General features: G+C 50.0%; 3 protein-coding genes across 4 annotated transcripts; 1 reads left to right on the forward strand and 2 right to left on the reverse strand.

Annotated features, from left to right (window-relative positions):
• Positions 1–555: 555 nt before the first annotated feature.
• On the forward strand, positions 556–8,267 carry TRAF3IP3 (TRAF3 interacting protein 3; the record flags this gene model as incomplete). Its single annotated transcript, XM_042839538.1, has 14 exons — positions 556–829; positions 998–1,049; positions 1,214–1,238; positions 1,383–1,412; positions 1,499–1,594; positions 4,415–4,486; positions 4,748–4,888; positions 5,118–5,255; positions 5,407–5,542; positions 5,789–5,851; positions 5,930–5,989; positions 6,546–6,694; positions 7,589–7,861; positions 8,025–8,267. Coding segments are annotated over 14 exons (1,593 nt in total), but the record flags the coding sequence as incomplete, so codon positions are not given.
• Positions 8,268–8,784: 517 nt separating this feature from the next.
• On the reverse strand, positions 8,785–9,886 carry CUNH1orf74 (chromosome unknown C1orf74 homolog). Its single transcript, XM_042839537.1, has one exon. It carries the CDS (start codon positions 9,884–9,886, stop codon positions 9,059–9,061), a length of 828 nt encoding a protein of 275 aa, XP_042695471.1. The 3' UTR covers positions 8,785–9,058.
• Positions 9,887–10,193: 307 nt separating this feature from the next.
• IRF6 (interferon regulatory factor 6) lies at positions 10,194–16,954 on the reverse strand. Of its 2 annotated transcripts, none has more exons than XM_042839540.1 (8): positions 16,938–16,954; positions 13,769–13,945; positions 12,951–13,155; positions 12,393–12,515; positions 12,141–12,287; positions 11,555–11,947; positions 11,069–11,187; positions 10,194–10,757 (listed from the first exon to the last, which is right to left on the reverse strand). In XM_042839540.1, exons 2-8 carry the CDS (start codon positions 13,940–13,942, stop codon positions 10,536–10,538), a joined length of 1,383 nt encoding a protein of 460 aa, XP_042695474.1. In that variant the 5' UTR covers positions 13,943–13,945; positions 16,938–16,954; the 3' UTR covers positions 10,194–10,535. The 2 variants fall into 2 exon arrangements, with proteins under 2 accessions (XP_042695474.1, XP_042695473.1); XM_042839539.1 differs by lacking the exon at positions 16,938–16,954 and adding an exon at positions 16,542–16,779.
• Positions 16,955–17,057: the final 103 nt, after the last annotated feature.

The raw sequence follows: 17,057 nt of genomic DNA on the forward strand, positions 1-17,057 counted from the left end.
AGATCATAAAATTGCTCAGGTTGGAAAAGACCTTAAAGATCATCAAGCCCAATCGCAAGCTAACCATACTACCCTAACTCTAACCACCCTCTGCTAAATCATGCCCCCTGAGCACTGCATCCAAACAGCTTTTAAACACATCCAGGGATGATGGGAAGACAAGGGGGAATGGTCTTAAACTGAGACATAGGAGGTTTAGGTTGGATATTAGGAAGAAGTTTTTCACCCAGAGGGTGGTGAGGCACTGGAACAGGTTGCCCAAGGAGGCTGTGGATGCCCCATCCCTGCAGGCATTCGAGGCCAGGCTGGATGTGGCTCTGGGCAGCCTGGGCTGCTGGTTGGTGACCTGCACACAGCAGGGGGTTGGAACTGGATGAGCATTGAGGTCCTTTGCAACCCAGGCCATTCTATGATCCTACGATTGCATGGTGATGTGTTTGATGCTCTGCTCCCCACTGCCTGCCCTGTGCTGCCCAGCTAACAGGAACATGGAGCCTCAGATCTGCAGAAAGATGCAATGCAAAACACCCAGCAGACAAACAGATTTCCTTCTAGATTTGCATCCTGTGCAAAATCAATAGCAGATCCCATGGGAACAACCGTGCTCTCAGCATCACCTCACTATTCTTCCTCCACCAAAGGCACAAAGCTGGACCCAGCTGCTGCCCTCTGCCCCTTGTTTCAGACCCTGACACAAGCCATTTCTCATTGCAGCGCCCATGGAGTCACCCCGTGTGCCCATCCACACTCGCCCCACTTGGGCTCAGCAGTCCTACAGGCATTTTGGCTGAAGCCATCCCTGGGCCACGCACCTCTGTGAGTTCCCGAGGTAGGTGAGGGGCACTCGATGGCCCTTCTTCCCCTGAGCACCACAGCATCACATCCCCATTACTCCTGGCTACAGCTGCCCCTCCTCAGCGCTGCTCAGCAGAGTTCAGCACATGCACAGAGAGGAGCTTTAGGGCCCCAGGTGCATCCTTTCACTTTATTTTTACAGGAACTCAGACTCCTGCAAGCACGAGGGTGAAGGACTCAGGCCAACAGACAGAGTAAGCCCTGCTCCCCTGGGCACAACCCAGCCATGCCCACTCCCTGCTGCCATAACACACAGCCTGCAGACAACTGCACTGTGCCCACAAGGAGAGAGCTGGGCTCTGGGATGCTGTAAGGGCTTGCATTCACCTCAAAAGTGTGCTTTCTTTTTCCATTTCAGCTGTGGAAATACAGTTTTCAATAAGGTAAGCAATATACACACGATATACAGCCCTGTTCCCACTGCTGCCTCCAGCTGATTTCACAGCATTTGAATGCTGTAGCCCATTTGTTATTTGTCTGTGAACTGAAACAACTCCATGGTCTGAAATACTTCCTCTTTCCTGCAGGAAATCGTGCAGCTCTCTGGTTACCTGAAGGTAGGCACCAGGCACCACGAGCAGCCCTGGAGCAAGAACAACCATACATTATTATCATGATCAGAACAAGGGCTGCTTCCCCACAGGAGGCCCTGCACCGTGAGCTGCTGCTGAAGCAGAAGATGGTGATCCTGCAGGAGCTGCTCGCCACACTGCTGCACGCCTCTGAGAAGTCCTGGCAGGTACAGGCAGCTGGGGGCTTTGCCATGGGGCAGGGACAGACAGACCATGTAACCACAGTCCCATGGAGCTCGCTTTTCTGTGTCTCAGTATAGCACTTTGGAGATGCTACACATGCAGCACTGTCTGCAAAACAAAGTGCTTCTTTTCTCACTATCCCCTTTCTGTTTAGGGCAAGTTGAACACAAGATCAGAGAGACATTGAGGGAACGTATGCTTGAAATTTTTCCCTCTGTCCTTATCAGGAGGTAAAGTGGAGGCAATGCATTTTAGGGCTCATTCTTTAGGGACATAGGAAGCGTTTTATACAGGGTTGTTAAATCAAACGTTAATACAGAGTCCATCATACCATCAGAAAAAGGGTTTGAAAGTTCTGTTAGGGCACAAAAGCAGCGATAGGGCGAGAGAGTGTAAAAAACAAGTGTTAGATGTACTGTGGTTAGAAGCTTCCGCCTTCGCTTGCTTCTTCAAACATAATGCAGGAGGAAAAAACACCGACATGCTGCATGAAGTAGCCATGAAACCTCAGATTAGAAACAGGTGGGCGCACTTTGCTTCTTGCTGTCTCTGCTGCAGAAGGGAGGCTTCCCTCTGCCTTTCACTGGGGGCTACGAATTAAACAAATTCACTCACTGCTGGCACCGCAGGCACAGAGCAAAGCAGGCAGCACCATGCTGGGAAGGGGCAAGGGACAGGAGATGCTGTGGGTGGGTTTGGATGTCCCTTGTATGCTGTGGCAGCTTTAAATTCCTCTCAGTATTTGAGGTTTTAAAGACCTGGGGCTGCAGGTACATGGGTGATCTGGCAGCAACTCTTGAAGCGATCAGAGTGATTTAAGGTCACAGATGCTTCTAGTTTGAAAGAGCAGCTGCACGCCGTGCAGGAGGATGGGAGCATTGCAGTGCTGTGGGGATCAGCCCCCTGGATCCCCCCATGGTTTTACCTCCAGATGGAGACTCTCCTGCCACAGCTCTGACACTCAGCTCTTGTCTGTTGTAAAACTGATGGATTCAAAAGTACCAGCAGGCATAGAAAACACAGTCTTTCCTATGGCTGTTAAATTACTTTAGAGCTGTTCTCTTCTTAAAAATTATTTCTTTAATACATTTGCTTCCATTTCTACCTTCTGAAGTTGAACCCAACGCTTAGAAGTGCCTTACAGCCCCGTAGAATCTAAGCTCTGCCACATCCCATGCTTTACTGTGATTTCATGGACCCATTTTCCTGGCACAAGCATTGTGTTTGTGCAAAGTGGAAGCCCTCCAGAAAAAGCAGTTATTGCTTTACACCAGCTATTCCAAATGGCTCACCAAGGAGTACTGGAAACAGTTCATCAGCCACAGGACAACAACAGCTGCCAGACAGAAGAGTTTTAAAGTCACTGAAGTGGCAGTCGTGGAGAAACACAGCAGCAGAGTTTTCAAGCAAAAAGTTTGGAGCTGCTCAGCCTGGTAACTTCAGAGTTGAGGATGAGGACTATCAAGGGTTCCAATCCAGCATCTACAAGAGTGGACACTTTTTGAACCCATTAACCTCAGCCCTCTCCCCTACCTGGAGTTTTGCCCCTGGGCTCCTGGTGCCCCTGGGCACCAGGACTCTGAGTGATGATCAAAAATCACCAGAGAGGAGAGGAAAGACCATCCGACAGTGATAGCTGTAGGGTTTGGTTGCTGTGTGGTGGTTTGCTTTTTTTTTAAGCTGGCCCCTTTCATGTCAATAACCATCAGCACAAAGACTTGGCCAGGATGAGCTCACGTAACTTTTCTGGTCAGAAGCACAACTACTTCTGCCCTCCCACGTATCTGCACAAACCCACTTGGTCTGGTAACAGGCAGTTTATTCCCTATAGGGAAATCTCAGCCCCGTATGTTCTTCTGCCAACTTATAAACTGCGTCTCCATAAAAGCAGCCTGCCAGCACATTTCTGCTATACAGCGTAGGAAGGGGCCGGTGCTCTGCTGCCCTGTACTCTGCACAGTGCACAGCAACCATGAAACACCACTGCCCTCCTTTGTAAGCCTCCGCATACAGCAGAACAAATGAACCACAAAGGAAAGACAGGCATAATATTTCATATTTTAAAATGCTTTGCAATATGCCACCTACTTTCTAAGGGGACATAGCCCTGAGGCTATTTTTGTACTGACAACCGAACTGGGAAGCTTTATTCTTTGGGACTGTAAACTTATTCCTGTGCCAATTTAAACAGCGCTAAGACACCAGAGAGTCAGGTTTGGCTTGGGTCTGACAGCTCTTCCCCAAACATCAAGGAGCTGCTTATTCAAAAGCCCAGCTTCAAACACCAGCAAGCAGAAACAATAACGATGCTCTCAGTATCAGTAGTGAAAAAAACAGCATATGTGAACTCTGCTAGAAATTGAATCTGAATTTGCATGCAGTCTGGTTTCACAAAACCTAAGGAAAAAGCTCAGCAAACACCGAGATGATAACAGGAAAAATGAATCCTTGTTGTTGTCGTCCATCCTCCTGCCCGGCTTCTCAGTGTCACAATGCAGACCTGATCCGTTTCCCATGCAAGCTGCAGGATGAGAGCTCAGCACTGCAGAAGCCATCAGCTGGGACTCTCAGCCCTGTGGCCAGGCAGCAGTTCTACCTCAGGATCTCACATGTAAAGGTTTAACTTCCCCCACAACCCACTTATTCCGAGACTGAAGTCTTACTGGAACTCTAAGCACTGAAATACTTTGACCAAATTTAAACACAATATTATAGAAGAAAATGAACAAGATACAAACTAACAGTGTTGGAGGCACAATGTGTAAATCGTGATTGCATACACTGGTCCAATTGTTTTTCTCCAGGGTCAGCTGAATGAAGATAAACTCAAGTGTAAACTGAGGGCCCTGGAAAATCAGCTGCAGGCCTGCACCCAGGTAAGGTCTGATTGTCAGAGCAACAAGCAAGGCTGAAGAAAGGCATGAAAAACTGAATCATGTAATTGGGTCAGGTCTCAGTTTCCAGAGTAATCTGATTAGATACGGATCTGAAAAGTATTTTTCCTCTTTGCTGAAGCAATATTTCACAGCAAATTAGCAGTTGCATTTACACAGTATGGATTTGCTAATATTCAGTCTTAGCAAGATTAGGAATATATCAGATAAAACCCCTCAAGCACTCTAATTCTTCCTTTAAAGAGTTACTCAAAGGAGTGTGTGAAGAAGATCCTGATAGAGATGGAGGACCAGAAGCAGACCTATGAGCAGAAGGCAAAGGAGGCTCTGCAGAAAATGCTCGAGGACAAACTCCAGGCAGAGCAGCAGCTGCAAAACTCTCAGGTAAGAAACACGTTTGACACCTGGCTTTGCATCTCATCCAGCTCCTTTATTTCAGGGAAAGGCAACAACCAGTTTACTGTCTGTAAAGGTGCAAAATTACTTTTTTTTTTTTTTTTTTTTTTTTTTTTTTTTAAATGCTACCACGCAAAGTCCAAAGGTAACGACAACCTGTGCTCATTTTATGCTGTTTGTAATAACCTGGAGCTGGGCTCATATCTGCTTCTATTAGAGGTGCCTGGCTGCGGTGAGGGAGGACCTTGCCTTCTGGAAGGAGCACTACACCATGCTCAAATCCGAGTGGGCCCAGATGGCCAAGGCACACAGCGAGCTCAAGAGCAACCTTCACACCCTGCAAAGCCAGCTGCAGGTACATCAGACCCCCATGGGAGCAGCGCCGTGGCCCAAGGGAGCCCATGTTTTCTGATTTGCAAACAGCCCACAGGCTGAGATCATTTCACACAAAAGCCCTTTGGTGAAGTTGCTGTTACTGCACACCCAGTCCTTGCTTCTCACCACAGCACACGGCTACAAGGAATGAGGAGCTCTGCCAGGCCCTGGACTTCCTGCAGCACGAGCATGCCGAGCTCCAGCAGCATGCTGACAGCCTGCAGCAGGACAACCAGCTCCAAGCCAAGCGTATCTGCAACATCGAAGGTACCACTCCTTCAGGGAAGGGCAGAAAGCAAGGACATAATCTGAAAGCCCTGGTTCTTGGAGCCTAGTACACCCAAAGCAATCTGTATCTGAATGCATTGCATAACCTCAGCCTACTGAGAGCCTTTGGTTTCCAAAGGGTCCCAAATTAAAGATTAAAAGGGTTTCAGAAAGAAGGGTGGAATGGGAAACTTCCATACCTGCATGCAGATATTTGCATGAACACTGGTTTTCTTATTATTTCAGGTAAATTGCAAAAAGAGCAAAATCAGAAGCTAATATTGGAGGCAACAATCAGCCACCTGCACAGTGAGTAACACAAAGAAGTACAATGTGAAAGCTTTGCATTACTGCTGTAGCAATGACAGCGTCTTGTTTTGTCCTCAGACCTGATGCAGAACCAGACCAATGAGCAGAAAACACAGGAAGTGGTGGTGCAAAGGAAAGGTCAGCAAACTTTCTAGCTTCCACTTAAAGCTGCTCTAACTTGACATGGGAATGTCAGAAGTGACTCCAGGAGAGGAGAAGTCTGTATTTCTTTAGAATAAAGGATTATATTAAAGCTACACAAAACTAGTTACGATTCTATGATTATATTTTGGTAGTTAACATTAAAAGACAAGTTTATTTTTGAGGCAGATACTTTACAAAAAAATAAATGGTTTTCATTCCAAGTTCTTTTTCAGTGGCTATGCCATTTTGAAAAAAAAAAAATCAGCTTGTAGCTGCAATTACAGCTGTACTTCTGTACTTAAAGAAAGCAGTAAAAGAAACTTAAGCTCTTCCTCCCTTCCATTGCCACTCCCTTCCATTGGTAAGTGCTTAAAAACATTTCTCTAAAGACTATCAGCTTGCATCTACAGGAGAGGCAAGCCTATGATAACTGAGCTCCTCTCTGTACATAGCTTGCAAATATTATCTTCAAACTATGCTGAGTAGAGAAGCTACAAAACAAACTGGAGGTCAAGATGTGTTTCTCACCAGCAGCCTGACTGTTTTCTAGATCAGGTTTTCACCATGCAGAACCCACCTCTCACTCCTGCCAAGGAAATGCAAAATGCAATGTCTGAGCATCCCAAGGAGAAGGCAGAAGAAAACCTGAGGGATGAGATGCAGGAAAGGACATCCCAGCTTACAGCAAAGGAGAAAGAGGTGAGGAAGTTGCTGCTGGGACAGCAACCATATCAGGGATTGAGATGCCTTTTAGGTGCTCTCAGGAGCATAGAAAAACAGCACATTAAAGCTCCTGGAGGCAGCCAGAGCTGCAGGCTGCACCTGGGATCCACCAAAAGGATTTACTCTGCTTTATTTCTGTTCTGATACCAGCCTTAGATGAAGCTCACAGTTTCTGCTGGCAGGGACAGGGCATCAAGCAGCCGTGTCTAGAACTACTGCTTCAGACAAACCCATTTCTGTTCACAGGAAAAAAGATAAAGCCACTCTTGAAGAGCCAAAGCCTTAGGCGTAAAGGAAGCATGGGAGGGGGAGGTAGGAAGGCTCATAAATAAATAACAACAGAAAAAACCCTGTAACATCTGACCAAAAAGCCCTCAGTTTTCTGACCTTCTGCAAGGTGCTTACCATATAAGCAATTATTTCAGGACAAAAAACCAGTAGCACAAACTTTTCTCTGCACACCAACAGTCTCACACATCTTACTGCAGAACTCATAACAGGGACTTATAAAAATAAGATCCATGACTTACCAGAGCTGAGGAACACACCAAGACCTGTTCCACTAACTCCTCCAGGACTGTGCCCACATCACCTGGGGAAGGGGCTTAGCTGAGTGTAATCACAGCAAAAGGGAACAGCTGTGGGTGCCAGCTGCATTGGCTCGCAAAGAAGGACATGAACCCTGATGTTCCACCCCACATCTTTTTCCTGATTTGTATGTGGTCAGAAGAAGTGGTTATTTTTTTTTTCTTTCTTTTCTTTCACATAATGTGAAAGATGGCAGTAGAAGCAAGCAGATCACAAGATGGGAGCAGCCAGGGCACTGTCTGGGCCCCCACCTAACACTGAAACCTGCTCTATCTTATGTAGGTACGTAAGGGCACACGAGCAGCAGAAGGGGAAATCCCCCCTTGTCCCACTGCCCACACACAGGTGAAGCACCATAGCTGCTGCGGGAGCCCTGCCTTTTCTGGGGTGTCTGAAGCCACAGGGCTCCCTCCTGCTGACCCCTGCCTCCATTCCCCCTCCTCCAAGTGCCAGGAGCTGCGTGCAGAGCTGGAGGCACTAAGTGAGGAGTACCGCTGCTGCCTGAGCTGCCTGCGCCAGTGCCGCCAGGAGCTCAACCAAAGCCAGATGGTGAAGGTGGGACCGACCCTCACCCCTTCCTTGTGGCAGCTGCACATCACCCTGGGAAACACTCCTTTATTTGGGGGCAGTGTGGAAGGATGAGCAGCATGCCTGTTAGGGATGGGAGAGAGGTTTCTTCTCCCCATCTCCTCCTGGTTGCATTTGCTTCCTTTTGCAGAGACAACGCGGTAACTGGCTCCCTCTTCTGCTGGCAGTGATAGCAATAGCCACGGCTGCTGTGCTGGCCAGCTACAGGCCATGAGCACCTCCTCAGTGACCTCCGTGCACAACTGACTCCTGACCTGCTGGCAGCAACCTGCCCTCACTGCGGTGCTTCTTCTGCCGCTCCTTGCCTGCTTCATACCCCAAGCTGGTCTCGGCCAGAAAAACTGACATGGCTCCAATAAATGTGGGGAGATCACCCTTCTCTTCCATGTGAGTTATTCTTTAACTGAGGGTTGCACTGCTTGGTCCCTGCACAAAGCCATTCAAATGGCATCTCTCGGACTCATGGGGGCAGCAAGGATCGTGTGTCCCATGCATTTGGGAGCCAAGCTGTGTGCATATAGAGAAACAACAATGCAATTCCCTTCATTTATCATTTCAATGCATGGGAAATATTCCACCCTACACCATCTTTTCTGGCATCCAGCAATAAAACTGCATACCACCCAAGCTGAGCACCCTTCACACCATCTGCCCAGCCCAGGCTCAGCCATACCCCAGCTTCCCTCGTGGCCAAGCACCCTCAGCCATGTCTGCTTCTCTTTCATGTTCAGCACACTACTTTGGCAGAGCCAGGTTTTCCCACCCATCAGAGCTGTGCAGGCTTTATGGCAGCGCTTGTCCCTTGCTAAGCATGGGCTCAGACACGAGGTGTGACACCACATCACACACGCAATAAAGAGCCTACAACAAACTTCACAAACTAAGAATACTGCTGTGTTAGCATTTTTTATTAATCCTCAGTCGTTCACAGCAAATAAATACACACAATAACACACTCCACAGTCAGGATCCAGGCTGTGGAGCTGCTCTGTTTGTTCATCCACATACTTGGGACACGCATGGACTTGATCCACACCTGGCCTGGTCAGGCCCAAACCCATCTGGTTCTTGCTCGGGGCCTCCTAGAATTGCCTCAGTGGGTTCCCCACCTCACTCCCTGAGGCACCTGAGGAACAGGATGAAAAGCCAGTGTTTGTCCATCTGTCACAAGGCAACTGCTGGCAGCAACACCACCTCACTGGAAATGCAGAGATCAATGAAGTCGCTCTGTGCACAGAAGTCATCCCTCAGCTCTTTGCTCCAGGCGTCCAGCACCTCTTGCAGCTCCCCGCAGAGGCTCTCAGGGATACTGAAGGAGCAGATCTGCACCTGGAGCCCTCCCTGTATCCTGGGGCAGGAGGCCCGGGCCGTGAACACCCTGAGTGGCGTCAGCGCCAGGCAGTTCTCCGCACCCTCCTCCACAGGGAAGGTGTAGGCTGCCGGATAGCCCAGCAGCACCCCGAACACGGTGCAGAGATTCCAACCCGTGGCCACGACCTCACTGCAGGACACGGGGCTGTCTGCAGCCTCCTCGGCAGCCACGAGGTGGGCCAGGAGGGCCTCCACGTGTTCCCTGACGGCCGCAGCTTCAGCTGAGCCGCAGAGCGCAGGACCGGACCGCGCCGCCGCCACGTCAATGAAAGGCCCGGGGCGGGCACGGAGCGCGGCCTCCAGCTGTCGCCGAGCGCGGCCCGGGTGCAGCAGCAGCACCTCGCCCCCCACGCCCAGCAGGTGCAGGCGGCCCAGGCCCAGCCCGGCCTCCCGCAGCCGCTCCACGTAACGCCGCAGCTCGGCGGGCCCCGCCGCCCCGCAGTCGTACAGCAGCGCCGGCTTCAGCCCCGCCGCCACCGCCAGCACCTCTCCGGCCAGCTGCAGGGCGCGGGCCGCCGCCAGCCGCCGCCCGGACCCGGCCCCCAGCGCCTGCCGAGCCGCCGCCACCAGCTGCGGGGCGGGCAGAACGGCCTGCGCATCGCCGCGGCCCTTGGGGCCCATGGCCGAGCCCCGGCCCAGAGTAGCGGCGCACCCAGCGCCCGCTGCTTCCGGTCCGGCCACAGCGCCACGCGACGCCGGGGCGGAACGGCCTATGGCGGCGGGGCAGGCCTCACTGAGGCGGTGCTGAACGCGAAAGAAGGCGGAGCGGAGCGATGCTGGAGCTCAGAGCTCCCCCTGCCTTTAGGCGTTATTCTAACGCACTCGCGGAGAGAGACGTGAAATAGAAAGCACAGCGGGGGGAACGTGAGCTTGCCTGGGAGCTTGGAGCTGTCAGAGGCTGGTTAAACAGAAATAAAATAAGGCGAGATAACGTTAAGGCAATTTTAATAGAGTACAGATTAGTTTTTCCTCTCTCCCACTCAAATCTTTATATACAGGATGTCAGTATTTGGTTTAAAAAATATTACAGAATTACAGATCTGATTTATACATAGTGGTGGGTTAAGCAAGCAGCTAAAAACAGTGACGGAGCTAGAAGCATTCCTTATTCCCTTTATTTATAACACTCTCCCAAGAAAAGTACCATGAGACTGTGGAAATTCAATCAGAAAACCAGATTTACAGATTTCTTTCAGGTTCAGGCAAGGCACTTATCAAAGTTTTCTTATATACACATGAGAGGGAACAGCACAGGAGGATCAAGTGCCTGTCACTGTGCGGGCAGCGGCTGTGCCATGTGCATGGTAGGGGCCTGCATCGGCCACCCCTCCTGGTGGGTCTGCAACAGGCGGTACAGCTGCTTCAGGTGAGCCACAATGTTGTCCTTGATGTCAGGAGTAGAGATCTGGAGCCGCACGCTGCCACTGTCAAAGGAGCGCGTGAAGTCACCGGAAAACATCTCGTATATCATCCGGGCCACAACAGGGATGACCTGTTGAAGAAATCCATCATTTCAGCCTAGCCGTCACACAGTACATTTCTGTTCCTCGGCAAGGACTCCTTGCCAGAGAAGGTTCCCTGCAGGATAGTTTCCACAGACACCTAAAGCACTCTCGCAGCTCAATGCTATTTGGCAAAAGAGCATCTGCATATGCTGTGACAAAATCCAGCAGCCCTGTTGGGATTTCCCCCTGCCAGTGGTCACAGAAGAGAACAACAGTACTCTGGTTCCTGTGGGTATCAATCTAGAGCCAGTGCATTGCCCCAGCAGGGTTATCACATGTCCAAGGCCTTCATTCCTACCTGAACCACGATCAGCTTTCTCTCCCGAGGTTTTCCATCAGGCCACTCTTCCCCAAAACAGAAATAGATCTCAAATGGTGGCTGTTTCTCAATTTGTCCTTTCTGGTGGGCAATCAGCTCTAAGAAGAAAAGCAGAATGCTGCAGGTTTGTCCACTTTTTGGATAGGAATGCTTACCATGTCCCACCCACATTGTGCCAGGTCTCAACTATGCTCCCTTGCCAGAGCTGCTTCTTGCATATCCACAATTACAGCCTGATTCTTGAATACACAAAAGCTTTCTTTAAAAGCAAACCCACCAACAGCTCAGAGCATTAAATAAGCCACTCCACAGTCCATCAAGGTTAGGGGAAGCAAGGACAATTACTCATGCTCCATGCATATGCAAACTAATTAGCACATTCAAACCAAACCCCAAGGACAGACCGCCCTTTCAGATAACGTCACCAGGATCCAAAGTTATCTTCCAGAAGCAGAAGCTACCTACCACTTAAGAACGTCTCCAAACAGAAGAGTTTGACTTTCTTTTGCCTCTCAATCAAATTTGGTGTAGTGGCAGAAGGTGCACAGGGACCGGACCAGTACACCTTGCACTGGCAGAGCCGCACAGCGTAGATGGCGTGGCCACTGACCTCCAGGATCAGTCCCCTGTCCATAACATCCAGCAGCCGACTGGTGAAGATCTTTTGCTTTTCATTGGTGATTTGCTCTGTTCCTGGAAACCTTACTTGCTCCAAATTAATTGGCCCAAAGAGCTCTTCCTGGTCTGGCATAGGACCCAGCTCTCCGTAGAACAGTCTGCATCCCTGCGGGTTGCTCACAGTTGTTGTCTGCCCAGTCTCCTTTCCTCGATATTCGAACTTGATTTCTAGGTCTGTCACTGAGAGAAACTGTCAGTAGGACTTTTCCTGGACGTCTGCACATACATCAGCAGTAGAGACATATCGCACAATACAAACTAGGCTTCCAGGGATGTTTTAGCTATACACAGATGCTAACAAGCAAAAAGGATTAAAAAATGGTTTTGACTTTTTAAGAACAATGACAGAAGCACTACAAACCCATGAACGTACTTGGAAGAGAGCTGATCCAGAGCTCCGGGCTGCTGAAGAAGTCATGCTGCAAAGCAGTCGGGGGCATCTCCATATCCAGAGGTTCATTCTTTGGCCACACAGCTTCAGGGCTGCAGTTCTCTGCGCTGGCTGGAGCCATCGGAGAATCTACAGAAGGGAATTGATTCTTTCCTAAGCCAAGCCTTAATTTCAAGCATGCGCCAATATACAAGCAAATAACTTCACTATTACATTACAGCCTATGGTACCAACCATTGATATTAAGAAATGGAAATGTCTCTTGAATAGGGACATGCTGAGATGGATTCAATTCTTCCTCTTCATCCTCATCAAGATCATTTTCCTTCTCATCCCATGGAGCTGAGCCAGTGGAACCTGCAAACAAGCACAAAGTGGGCAGACAATGGGTATGAAACACTGCAGGGCATTTCTTGGGAAAAAAAAAATAATGTAGTTTTCATATTGACTTTGCACAATATCAAAAGTTTATTTCTGATAATAAGTTAAACAAAGAAAATCTCATCTGTACAACATTTTCAGCTTAATACCTGCTTTTACAAAGCTGAGGGTACAGAAACTATCGATAACTTTGGATTTTCTTCAGCACAAAGCATGCTACTGTGTGAAGACGTATTAATTTTAGTACAGGCATTCTATGGCTCAAAGTCCTCTTCAGGTGCAGCTGGGCTTACAGCAGCTGCCAGGCGCTGCACACAAAGGCAGCTCGGGAGTTAATGCCACGCAGGGAAAGGTGCACGCATTGGACAAACGCCTGCTCAGTAACCAGCTCTGTACCAACAAGGCCCTCACCTGGATTAATGATTGATCCCTGGGACTGCGGGATATCGCACACTTCATAGATTTTCACAGGATTCATGGGCACCTCCTTGGTGCCATCATACATCAAATTGAACTCCCGGCTTTTGTTAAGAGCACATCGGAGCTGGGCTTTCCATTTTGCAGGGTCTGGCTCGTCGACTCCTTCCTGGTATTTTCCTGTTTCCACAGCCCATGCCTGGGGACAAAGTACAGCACGGTGCTCAGTCCAGCCCTCACAACAGAGCTAATTTTATCAGAAATAAAGCTCAGAAACAAATTTAGTGTGAAAATCCTCTTCTGCAGAAGCCTTAACCACAGCTCTTCTGATAACGGCAGCAGACGTTCCCTCCTTAATAGCTTTTTCCATTAAAAGGAGAAGATAAAAATAAATGCATGAAGATGCATGCTCTGAATGTACAAGTTAAGTACCAACCACACAGGATTGTGCACTCTCTCTGGCTGTCTCAGCTGTGATACCAGAAACCATTTCTGCTGTCTGGAAGCATCTCCTGTGCAGGGGATGGATTTGGTTACAGCAGCGTGGAGCAGCCCCAGCATCAGAGCATCAGTCATCCATTGACCAGGCAACCATACATCACCAGGCCTGTCGTGGTCTGCAAGGGTTAAAGAACTGTACACCTCTCCAGCGCAGTGCCAAGCTTGGCACAGAGCACCAAGGTGCACAGAGTGGCATTTCAAAGAGCCAAGAAAGAGAACAAAACGCACCTGGAATCTGTTACTGAAACGCCTATAGAGCTGTGGGGACAACAATTCGGCCCTTTGTGTAACCAAGCTTCTCCCTCCCTCACCTTGAAGATGGTGTTCTCCTCCTCGTGCTGCGGGCTGTGCCGGGTCGCGTGCTTCCAGGGGATCTGGAACCTCTTGGCTTCTCGGTTCAGCCAGATGAGGCCGGGGTACATCCCACTGTCCACCTGGGCCACCAGCCACGGCTTCAGGCGCACCCTGCGCGGGTGTAACGCCATTGTCTAAGACAGACAGAGGTGAGAGCAGACCAACTGCAGCAGGTTAGTTTGATTTCTCTTGTTTACAAAGTGGACTTCACGAAAAAGCACCCTATGGGGTGCTACTGCTATCAGTTGTTGTTAGTGCACACTGAAATCACTGACTCAGCTAGCGACTGTTCTACAGGAGGAGCTACAAACGGGTCACTAAGCAGAGACTGTAAGTATTTCTAGAACAACAACTTGGTAAATATTCCATTCAGTAGAGATGTACGTTATTTGTGTTAATTGGGAAGGCTGAGCCCCAGCCAAGCCCGAGCTGGAAATGCTGCACAGGAGATAAAGCCACCAGCAAGCCACAGCAAGAACTGACATTGGAATTCCAGAAGCCTCCACGTACCCCTCACTGAATGGGACTCTCACTTAGTTTTCCTTCAGTCCTGTCAGTCTCACCTTAGAGAGACAAAGCTAAGGGGCCAAACCTGAAGTTTCTGCCCCAGCTGAGGTATAGGAGGAATCATCAGCAAGGACAGGACTGCTTTATAAGAGATGGGCTTTCCTCCAGAAGTCATTTCACGTCTGTCCTCAAGTTCCTCAGTGCAGCAGAATCATCTGCAAACATCACTGCAAGGTGCTGACCTGTAGTAACTGCAGTGTTTATCCAGGAGGACACGAACTGCAAGTCCACGCTCATGCTAGAAATCAAGTCATGCTGCCTTAACGGTTTGTTAAGAAAACAAAACTGCAGTTAAACTACAAATCGGATGCCTTAAGTACTGTCTTGTTGCTGCTACATTCGTAACCAGCAATATTCTTCTTCATCAGAACAGACAAAGCCAAAGAGAGTTAACAACTGCCCCCTCTGCAAGAAAAGGCAGCATTTAGCATCTTTTGGGAGGAGGGATTCATGCTACACGTGTTAGAAGGCATATCTCACACATTCATTCTGAGAATTGTATAACAGTGAGGAAAAAATGGCAATTTTCCCATTGATAAAGCAAATACAAATCCTTCACCATGAGCCCCAGACACTGCTACTGGAGTTGCAAAATGAGTCTAGCAGCAGAGATAGAGGAGATGATAAAGCCTATCCAAGAACTAGCTCAGGAACACGTTTTATTTGTTCAAATACTTGCAAGTGTTCACACAAAATTAATCTGAACGCAGCTTATTTTATCTGTTAAGCAAAGAAATTGTCCTGATTTCACTGCAAATCCTGTTTAAATAGTACTTGGAAAACGTGCTTAGCCAAGGACCCAGGCATATTAGCAGATATATCTCCAGGTGCTGCAAAAGATCAGAAAGGAATCCTCAACATTATTTTTATGCTTCTGAAAGCTGCTCTATCAGTTATCTGTACACAAAATCCCATCAGAATTAAACACTCCACAAAGTGTTTGCAAAATCACAAAGCCCAGGTTAATTCTGGGCTTAGAATTGAGACAAAAACAACAAAAGTCAGGTCTTGATCTCACATGCAAAGGGAAAATCAGTGATTTCTCCTTGGAACAAGGAAATCCTAACCGAAGCTTGTTTCTGCAACTTCTCATGCATTTAACTTTACTACAAGCAGCCTCTCTGCCTCTAGTAACACACACATCTGCAAAGCCAAGATGGAACAGAAACCCATACGCACCACAGAGAAAAATTCATGCCTGCCTTTCATAGAAAACGAATTCAGTCACGTGCACAGAGCATTGGCACTGCCCATTAGGATCAAACTGTCCCCTGGGTGACAGCCAGCCCCTGTCAATACCAGACGTTACAATGCTTTATGACCTTTTATCACCAATGACTTGTTGACACACTACGAGAGCAAACCAACTTGAATCCACTGCAGCAGACAGTGACTCAGCCCCTCACAGCCTTCAACTTCCAGCCCAAGAATCCGCGACCACCGGGCGCTGCGAGGGCAAAATGTTACCCAGCAAGAGCTCACGGGGGGCTGGAAAACGAACAAACACCTCACAGCCCAGCAGCGAAAGTCAGAGCCAGCCACAGTCGATTTCAGTGACCCTCAGCACAGCTGTCAGCCAACGTAACAGCACGCAGCACCACGCTGCATAGGGGCTGCTCTGGGTCAGGGTGAATAGCCCGTGTGCCCCGAGCTGAAGGATGCTCCGTGCCCCTCCTGCCTCCCTCCTGCACGCCTCTCCCCATAGCGTTGCAGCCCACGGGTTTTCCCAGCTGCAGCGCTTTCAGGCTCTGCCAGCACCGCCAACACTCAGCACCTTCCCAACCAGCTCACAGCCTCTAAGCAAGGAAGGGGCGTTCTCTGGGTGCAGCTTTGCAGTACCACGGGCTGCCACCTCGTTCCTCACTTGTTACCTTTGATGACATTCTCGTGCATCTGGTGGATTTTTTTTTTTCCTTCCCAAAGGCAAGCAGCTCAACCCTCGTATCAGTATTCCCACCGACAAACACGCTGAACTTTCATCCACTTAGCTGACACTCCACCACCCCCCCGCACGGGGAACCTACGGCTCCCACATCTCGCAGCTTTGTACATCACCGCTTCCCCAAAGCCCCACAGCCCCTCGCTGCGGCCATTAACCCTTTCAGCACCATTAACCCTCGCGATTCCCACGACAGAGACGAAAGGAAGGGGCCTCCCAGGTGCCGGGTCTCATAGCTGTGCTATGGGAACAGCCGTCGCGGCACGGGGGGACGAGAGCCACTCCGTCCTGCCTTCGGGCTTCGCTCCTGCTGACTTCAAAGACATCGCTTAAGGCTAACGGCAGCACGACCCGTGCGAGCAGACAGAGAAGGCAATAAACGGACACGGGCCGGGCAGTCCCCTCCCCTTACAGCCCGGAACGGGCCGGGCAGGAACACCACGGGACGCCTCCCGGCGCCGCCTCGCACAGAGCCGAATCCTCTCCCCCATCGGCCGCCTTCCAGCTCCGTCACGGCCCCGCGCCCCGACCCGCTCCGCCGGAACCCCGCACCAAGCGAGTCCCGAGAGCGGCCCCGCACCGCCTGGCCCCGCCGCACAGTTGGATCCCGCGCCACTCACCGCTCCGCTCCGCCGGGGGTTGCCGCGCCGAGGCAGGGGCCGCTCCGCTCCGCGCCCCGGGGCTCTCCGCCGCCCCGCGGGGCCCGCGCGTGGGCGCAGCGGCGGGGCGGCGCCGGCGGA

This window comes from Centrocercus urophasianus, unplaced genomic scaffold (assembly GCF_019232065.1).
Source record: "Centrocercus urophasianus isolate 14NV4802_14NV808 unplaced genomic scaffold, USGS_Curo_1.0 seq_962, whole genome shotgun sequence".
Classification (NCBI taxonomy): Eukaryota; Metazoa; Chordata; class Aves; order Galliformes; family Phasianidae; genus Centrocercus; species Centrocercus urophasianus.

What these genes read in the sequence shown, in the direction of transcription:
- CUNH1orf74 (XM_042839537.1), bottom strand. Translation starts at nt 9,886, where the DNA reads ATGGGCCCCAAGGGCCGCGGCGATGCGCAGGCCGTTCTGCCCGCCCCG.
- IRF6 (XM_042839540.1), bottom strand. Translation starts at nt 13,942, where the DNA reads ATGGCGTTACACCCGCGCAGGGTGCGCCTGAAGCCGTGGCTGGTGGCC. An exon ending in TCCATTTCTTAATATCAATG is followed by an intron (nt 12,288 to 12,392) that starts GTTGGTACCATA and finishes TCCCTTCTGTAG; the next exon opens with ATTCTCCGATGGCTCCAGCC. An exon ending in CTGGATCAGCTCTCTTCCAA is followed by an intron (nt 11,948 to 12,140) that starts GTACGTTCATGG and finishes AGTTTCTCTCAG; the next exon opens with TGACAGACCTAGAAATCAAG.